The sequence below is a fragment of the Megascapheus bottae genome, chromosome X (assembly GCF_031878675.1).
Source record: "Megascapheus bottae isolate mThoBot1 chromosome X, mThoBot2.hap1, whole genome shotgun sequence".
Taxonomy (NCBI): Eukaryota; Metazoa; Chordata; class Mammalia; order Rodentia; family Geomyidae; genus Megascapheus; species Megascapheus bottae.
In genome coordinates this window covers 89,312,692-89,321,641 of record NC_143547.1, presented here as the reverse complement: position 1 = coordinate 89,321,641, position 8,950 = coordinate 89,312,692, and the positions used below count along the sequence as shown (strand labels likewise).

Sequence of the window (8,950 nt, the reverse complement as noted above, 5' to 3'; positions counted from 1 at the left end):
CAGAAAAAGTGATGCAAAATAATGACCTCCCAAGGAGCAGTTATGAACTTTGTTTTAATAACTCCCCATGAGCCCATTTCCCAGTGAAGTTCTTTGTCGTTAAAAATGCCTCCTTTAACTATGTCAGGCACAGCCAATTAAAACTTTCTATTCTGCAGTGAATGAAGGACCAACTCCTTAATCTTAATAATTAGTATGCAAAGGAAGTATGGAATATGATGAAAGAAGCAAGGCATTAGGTATAAGAAAAAAGGCTACTTGGGCGAAGGAGTGTAACCTAGTGGTAGAGTGCTCTCCTAACGTGCATAAAGCCCTGAGTTCGATTCCTTGCTACCATATACTCAGAAAAAGTTGAAAGTGGTGCTGTGGCTCAAATGGCAGAGTACTGTCCTTGAGCAAAACGTGTCCAAGTACAGTGCCCATATCCTGAGTTCAAGCCCCAGGACTGGCAAAATAGAAAAAAGAAAAGAGGCTACTTCCAAACCTAGATACAAGACATAGGTGGATTGTAGGCAAGTGTACCACGTATGATAAAATGTGTCCATTTTATGTGAAATTATTTATGTGAATGATGATGTGAGCATACGTGTATTTTCATATATAAAGGTGATATGTGTCACTGTGTTAATATGATATTTATATTCGAGCTATTTACTAGAAACACTGAGTCCAATACACATTGGAATAATTCCTACTGGAAATTTAAGGAAGCCTCCAATATTTAGTGTCAATAAGGTGTCCCAGAATGATACAGAAAAACTTAAATTATATCAAGTTCAGTTGGTATAAGATAGCTATGTATTTGAAACATCTACAGTAAAAAAAAAGAGTTGGCCTCTTCAAAGTATTATTCTAGTAACTGTTGGTTTGTACACTTTCCTGGCAATAATAAACAGATCAGATGTTAGAGTAGCTGCCAACAAAGCATGTCACACCAGGTTCTGCCAGTGTGGATATGGAATGGTATGTCATCATTTGTGTCTGTGATGTGTGTTCATCTGTGTTCATTCAACTTGGGGTTAAATGGTGTGTTAATATATCAACAGTAGATAAGAGAAGCATGAAAATATGTACATTGTCCAAATGAATTTTGTATAATTTAAGGCCATTTGTTTCTTGTATCTTGTTTTGAACCTCATTTTTGGCTTCCTATTTTGAGAGCCCTGTTGTGCCTTCTATAATAGGGATCCCATGGGTCAAATTTGGCTCAGTTGGAGATTCCTCAGACAGTCTGACTCTGCCTACCTTTCCAGCCCAGTAATCCCATGGCTCCATCCTGTAGTTTCGACTGCATCCTCTTGCCAGATCTGCCACCTGTTCTTTGGCCCATTCTGGCCAGAGCCACTTCTTGAAAATTGACCTAATAACCCTTCACAGGCTAAGCAAAGTACTAGTGCTAGAGGAACCAGTAAGAGGAACAAAGTGAGAAGGTTGGACTACAGGATTTTTTGCATGGTGTGAACCAGACTCCCCTGGGGACAGTAGGAACCAGGATCCATGAAACGTAGCCTTAAAAGTGACCTGCTGGTTTGGGATAGGGAAAGCATACGTGAAATCTCTTAGAGAGCTTTAGTCAAATGGAAAAGTGACATGAGAGCCCAAGTGTAAAAGGTACTCATTTACTGTTGAGAGGAAGAAAGGTAAACACAAAATATACAGTGCCCTGGAGCACTGCTCCAAAGTGAGTGAAAAAATTCGTGTTACCTCTAAGAACATATATAACTGTTCTTTTCTGGGTCTACTGTATAACAAGCATTGGCCAGCCACAGGGCATAATGCAACAGACAGAATACCACTCCTGCCCTCAAAAAGCTTGTGGCATATCCAACAAACCATGAAGTAACTTCTTGTTCATATTTCTAGAAGAGAAGTCTCATTGTAGACAAGAGAAAGTTTCCTGGGAAAATAAAGTTACATGGGTGAACAGAAAGGAGAGGGATGAATATTTAAAGGTCAGTCACTTGGCCTCAAAATAAACTCAGAATTCTGTGGCTTGGAAAAGAAGGCTTTCCAAGAGCTGGCTTCAGCTTTTGGGGTCTCAGTTGTCACCATCATCACCTTCATGTTGACCATTCATCCATATTTTCACCTCCAAGCTATTAGCAGATAATGATCACATTGTGTGGAAAGTCTTCCTCATGATCTACCTAGGAAATCTTTTTTGGTTCATCTAACGAGTCTCATATGATACACTTCCTCTAGGAAGTCTTCTGTCAACTTGACCACTACTCCTCCAATTGCCTTGAGTAACTGAATTCATTTTCTAGAAGTGACATAGAAAAATACCACAATGTGATTGGCTTAAACAACAGTAGCTGTTTTTTCCACAGTTCTGAAAGCTGGAAGTATAACGTCCAGTCAAAACTGTTTCCTTTGTGGAAGAATATGTCCCTGGTTTTCGGTGGTTTTCTGGTATTCACTAGCATTCCTTTAGTAATATATGCTCCATTCTGATTGTTGCCTTCATGTTCACCTAGCATTCTTCCTATGAGACTGTTCAACCCCTTGCCCAAATTTGCTGTTTTTATGAGGACATTGGTCCTATTAAAATAGGCCCCCCTGGGCCTGGAGTGTGGCCTGGTGGTAGAGTGCTCGCCTACCTTGTACAAAGCTCTGGATCTGATTCCTCAGAACCACATACAAAGAAAAGTTGGAACTGGTGCTGAGGTTCCAGTAGTTGAATGCTAACCTCTAGAAAACTCAAGGACAGTGCCCAGGCCCTGAGTTCAAGCCCCAAATTGGCACATCAAATAAAACAAAATTAGGCTCATTCTAATGACCTTATTTTTACTAGAGTACCTCTGTCAAGACCCAAACTCTAGATGAAGTTATACTTTGAGATACAGGGCAATAGGACTCTCCTGTGTTTTTCTTTGAAAACAACTCAATTTAGAGCAATGCCTATTCCACAGTGTTTCTATAGGACCCTGGGGTTAGTATAGTATTAATCAACCTAATTATAATGGTCTGTTTTAATTGCCTGGCTATCTTATCAAGCTATGAGCTTCAGTAGAGCAAAGATCATGATTTATGCATTGTTGTATCCCTAGTACTTGAATCAAAATCAAGAACATAGGCCGGGAGTTTGGCCTAGTGGTTAAAGTGCTTGCCTAGCATGCATGAAGACCCGGGTTCGATTCCTCGTTACCACATACATAGAAAAAAGCCGGAAGTGGTGCTGAGGCTCAAGTGGTAGAGCTCTAGCCTTGAGAAAATCCAAGGACAGTGCTCAGGCCCTGAGCTCAAGCCCAGGACTGGCAAAAAAAAATCAAGAACATAGTAGGCATGGAGTACATATGTGTCACAGCATGAGTGTCTCTTCTTTCACGAGAGGCCAAGCTTATCGTATTGTTCTGCATCTTGCACGTCCCTGCCTTGGTAGGGACCTGCAGTTTCTCACATCTTCAAACTTTTTTCTAACAAATATGCAAACATTAACATACTATAAAATTAATGTCTTCCCTTAAGCTTCCTTTTCCAGTCTGACTATATCAATTCCCTTTCACAGCTGGACTCCTGCAGAGAATTATCTGTACATAATGCAATGCAATTTTTCCTTGATCTTTTACTGATTCCTTTGCCTCTTTTCACCATGACTTACAGACACATCACTCTATCCGCAATACCTTTACTGGGTCCTCTGCCTTATTTTAATTCTCTACTGCCACCCCTGGACCCCAGCTCACTCCTCCCTCCAGCATAGTATGGCAAATTGTCTGTGTTCAAAATTTCTCAATTATCTACTTGCCTGATGTTTTTTTCTCTTACCTTTCATCTTACACTTATTGGCTAGCAATTGTTAACATGTATGTCCATGTCATTGAGCTTGCAGGGTTCTGTAATGGGCTGTTTTCTAAACTCTAAACTGTTTCTTTATGTGATTCCACCCAACTTTGAACTTTTTGATACCAAATACATGCTGATGGCTTCTAAGTTTATATTTCTCTTTATAAATATTTTCATACATTTATATGTATATGTTTATGCATATAACCACATATGTATATATGTATGTGGTGCTGAGGTTCAAACTCAGGGCTTTGCACAAGTTATCAGAGTACTCTACCACTGAGCTATATCCTCAGACAGACCATTATATGTTTTTTATTAGTATATAAATTAATTACTTCTATTATGACATTTTTGCATATGCATATTATGTATTTTGATCATATTATCAGCTGTTATCCTCTCTTGCCCTGCTTCATCTTCCTATTCACAAATAGTCACATTTCTACTTCCACAACTCTTTTTATAACTGCCAATTGGAGAAAAGATGTGATATTTGTCTTTCTGAGCCTGACTTACTGCAATTAAAATTGTGATCTTCAGTTTCTTCCATTCATTGTCCTGCAAACAATGTAATTTTACTCTTGTTTTGTCTGTATAATATCTATTGTGCATAAATACCACCTGTTCTTTATCTATTCATCTACTGATGGGTACCTACAATGATTCCATAAAATTTTTATTCTGAATAGTAGAAACATAAATGTAGGTATAATGGTATCTATTATGTGCTAAACTCCAGCCCTTTGGATATATACCAAGTAAGTTTTCCAGAAGGACATGGTGATGGATCAAAGCATGAAAAAGATGATAGGCAAGTAGGTATTTGCCAAATAAAGACAGTTAAGATTTTCCAGAAAAAGGGCATGAGTAAGGATGCATAGGTATGAGAACATGAGATTCAGCCTAGTGAGACATCAGATTGGAGAAGAAAGAACTGTGTTATTAATGGCTACAAGCCCATAGTGGTGAGCATAAACTTTCCTGTATGAGTTATGAGTACCCAACATCTACTGTGTGCAGGGCATCATACTGAGTAATTGAGAATACAGCTAGAAAGGACTTTCTGACTCTACATTTCATTTAAGACTTCCAGTCTCATGGGAAGATAGGACCATCTGCATAGGAAATACAGAGCAGTGCAGTCAACTGAAGAAGCAGAAATTATATCTCAAGGGAAGAATAACATGACTTGGACAATTGTGGAGGATTCCAAGGGAAGATGAATTTTGAGTTGCATGTGGTAAAGTGAGTTATACATGGCACACTAAGCATATCTGCTTGTTTTTCTGGGCCACGGAAGATCAGTTAGGCCTTTCCTTTATATTGGCTCACATCATTAATTTCATTTAAAATCAAGATAACTAACATAGAGACTTCACCTGTAGAGATTCTATTTATGAGTAGTTCTTTTAAAAATGTACTTACTCTATAAAGAAAATGAAAGCATAAATTTGAGTAATTTGAATACCAAGGCCATCATAACACATTCAAGGTTGACAACTAATGACATTTTTTCATTATTCTTGTTGATTGTGCTATTCTTAGGATCTTGAAAAATGTGCAGATAATACTGTGTTCTCCATAAATAATTTTAAATGCATTGTCTTGCTTTTCAGAGTAGTATCATTTTGTTTTCCCTCTCATGAAGGTCACTTTTATATGCCAAGCATTAATGTTGGATAGCTGGTAACAGATATGAAAATAAGAAATAGAAGCACAAGTGAGGCTACAAGACAAACTCTAATGCACAGCAGAACCATATGGAAGGAGACTAGAAAGTAACAGAAACAGAGTTGGTAGCTTTAAATACTGGAGAAAATTCAATCCAGAAAAATGCTTGAGGCAACCCACACTTGTAATAAATTGCTGCGAGTGCTTCATGCATATTTCTTTAAAACTAGTCTACGAGTGGGTTTCCATATGTTCTGCTAGAGTCTATCTTTCTCTCAGTAATTTCAGGCCAAGTAGAGGTACAATATTATTATAAACTATTTAATACAGTCTGATTCCCAGCCAGAACTCTAACATGAGTGTTGAAAAACTGAACAAACCATTTTTCACTTATAGAGCTTCCCCATTTTTTGGCCTGAGCACTGTTGTTGGCCTTTCTTAAGACTAGTACTCTTCTACACAGCACAATTTTTGGCTTTTTTCTATGTATGTGGTACCAAGGAATCAAGCCCAGGGCTTCATGAATGCTGGGCAAGCACTCTACCTCTAGGCCAAACTCCTGGCCCAGAACTTCCTCATTCTTATGTGAGCAACACAGTTAGTAGTCCTCTTCCAATTTTAGGATCTCCCAGAATTATTTATAAATTGATTTCCCCCACTTGTTTCACTGAAGTTTTCAATACACTTCTTTGATATGTTTGAATGCTTGGGTATGGGTTGTATGATGGTTTGTGTTGTAGTTTCCTTTTCAAAAACCAGTGCAGTCCCCTTAACCAAATAAAAACAAGAACTGACTTGTATAATTTTATTAATGTTTACTACAATATTATTGACATATAAATGGGATTTTATGTGATATTTCAATATGGAAATTGACCATGACAATAGTCTATTGGCCAATTCTTCCTTTCACAGTGGACGTTTTGGAGGATGCATGCAACAATGATATATTATGTATGCTAGATGGTTTCCCTCCCATCAACTATGAAGCATTTCTTCCATATTATAGTATAAATATGCTTCAGGAAAACTAGAGAACCCCAAAGAGATCAACTCTACAAAAATGGTAACATTTGAAGATTAGCCAATATCTGTGATTGTGAAAATTGGATTCTACCTCTGCTTTTCTAATCTAATTAAGACTTCATTGAGGATGGGAAGAGTGTTCTTTCTTCAAGCTTCCCTGATTTCTGTTGGCTGAATGGAGCTCTGGATTAAGATATCAAATCTTCAATTTCCTCAGAGCCACTTTGATATCATTGTTCTTGAGACTGTAGATAAAAGGATTACACATGGGAGTTACAACTGTATAGAGCAAAGAGAAAGCTTTGTTGAGGGATGACACCTGGCCAGCCAAAGGTACAGCATAGACTAGGATTAAGGTCCCATAAAATAAAGTCACAACTACTAGATGAGAAGAACAAGTGGAGAATGCTTTCTGCCTACCTTGCATGGAAGATATATGCCAGACTACAGAAAGAATCCGCCAGTAGGAGCCTAGTGTTAACCCAAAGGGAACTAGGGTAACCAAGGCTGTTAGACTCATGCAGACCAGGTTGACTAGATGGGGATCAGAGCAGGAGAGCTTCTGCAGAGGTTTCAGATCACAGAAGAAATGGTCAATCTCATTCCCACCACAGAAGTTCAAGCTGGATACCATAGCAACCTGGAATGCAGCTGCCACTGTGAATCCACTAAACCATGAGCCAATGACTAGCCCCACACAAAGGGTTCCATGCATTAGTGTTGAATAATGCAAGGGCCTGCAGACTGCCAAGTACCGGTCATATGACATTACAGCCAGTAGATAACACTCAGTACTGCCCAGTGCCCCAAAGAAATAGAGTTGTACAATACAACCTACCAAGGATATCATTCTTTTCTCCCTCAACAAGTCCACCAACATTCTAGGTACAATGTTGGATGTATAACAGACCTCAAGACATGAAAGATTTGCCAGAAAAAAGTACATTGGTGTCTGGAGTCCTTGTTGAGTGGACACTAGCACCACCAAGAGAAGATTCCCAGAAATGGTGGCCATATAGACAATACCAAACACCAGGAAGAGCAAAACACTCAAGTCGTCCTTGAGGTCTCCAAACCCTAGTATGATGAACTCAGTTACCATCATAGTAGTGTTTCTTAGTCCTTCTGAAGGCAGAATCTCCTGAGGAAGTCTAAGCTTTTCCATATCAATGTATTGATTACGACTTTGATTTTTTTTCAAAGTCTAGTTTTGTCACTGATGTTGGTATTTCTTGGGTATTGATTCTTATCAGGACCAGTTCAATTTCTCTTCAGAAAACTGTTTTCAGCAATGAGATGAATGTGTCATCTGACCAAAGTGTAAAATAAGGATGAGGACACTTATTAGGAGAAGAAATGGTTCAGTGACAATCTATCTTCATCTTAAAGGAACAGTCATACTGACAATAAGTTGCTACCCCCAAATTTATTTTCACAGGAGATGTGTAGGGTTCGTGTTCAGAATCTGTTGTGTGACTAAGAAAAAGACGAAATACTTGCAGGGCACTGGTGGCTCATACCTGTAACCCTAGCTACTCAGGAGGCTGAGATCTGAGGATCCCAGTTCAAAGCCAGCCCTGGCACCAAAGTCCATGAAATCTCCAATTAACCATCAGAAAACCAGAAGTGGTGCTGTGGCTCAAATGGTAAATCACTAGCCTTGAGCAAAAGAGCTCAGGGGCAGCACCCAGGCCCAGATTTCAAGCCCCCTTACCAACAAAAAAAAGAAGAAAAGGAGGAGGAGGAGGAGGAGGAGGAGGAGAAGGAGGTGGAGCAGGAGGAGGAGGAGGAAGAGGAGAAGAAGAAGAAAAAGAAGAAGAAGAAGAAGAAGAAGAAGAAGAAGAAGAAGAAGAAGAAGAAGAAGAAGAAGAAAAGGAGGAGGAAGAAGAAGTTGTCCTTTAGGAAAATCCTTATTAAATGTTGACAACTCAAAGCAATGTCTATATTGCAAATTGTACTTATGGCTTTCTTGAGCACAGCATGCAGTGAAGGTTGGCATATGTCAAGAGTGAAGAAGAGAAGCCTTCCATTGATGTAACAGGACCATCTATGTTTGTTGGGTAGTTATATCCCTGAGGTAGCAGAGCAGCAGCAGTTTCTGGAGAAGGCAAGTTGTGGGAAACAAGACATCGATTGTAAAAGTGAATACATTTCTTATTTTTAAATACATTTCTTATTTTTAAACTCCTGTCTCCCAAAAAGCTGGAATTTATGCTTGAGAAGATGTTGCAGCTGATATCTTAAATTCAAGTCACTTACACCTAAACAACAATATATATGTGTGGAGCCAGGAGTTTGGCCTAGTGGTAGAGTGCTTGCCTAGCATGCATGAAGACCCAGGTTCAATTCCTCAGTAGCACATACATAGAAAAAAGCCATAAGTGGTGCTGTGGCTCAAGTGGTAGAGTTCTAGCCTTGAGAAAGCCCAAGTCTACTACTGCTCAGGCCCTGAGCTCAAGCT

At 39.1% G+C, this 8,950-nt stretch overlaps 1 protein-coding gene across 1 annotated transcript; it reads right to left on the bottom strand.

The window, feature by feature from the left end:
- Positions 1 to 6,685: 6,685 nt before the first annotated feature.
- Positions 6,686 to 7,654, bottom strand: LOC150041525 (olfactory receptor 10A7-like). Its single transcript, XM_090327169.1, has one exon. The coding sequence runs from the start codon at positions 7,652 to 7,654 to the stop codon at positions 6,686 to 6,688; it is 969 nt and encodes a 322-aa protein (XP_090183295.1).
- Between the last annotated feature and the right edge of the window lie 1,296 nt (positions 7,655 to 8,950).

Excerpts from the sequence above, each read along its gene's own strand:
- LOC150041525 (XM_090327169.1), bottom strand. The coding sequence starts at position 7,654 with ATGGAAAAGCTTAGACTTCCTCAGGAGATTCTGCCTTCAGAAGGACTA.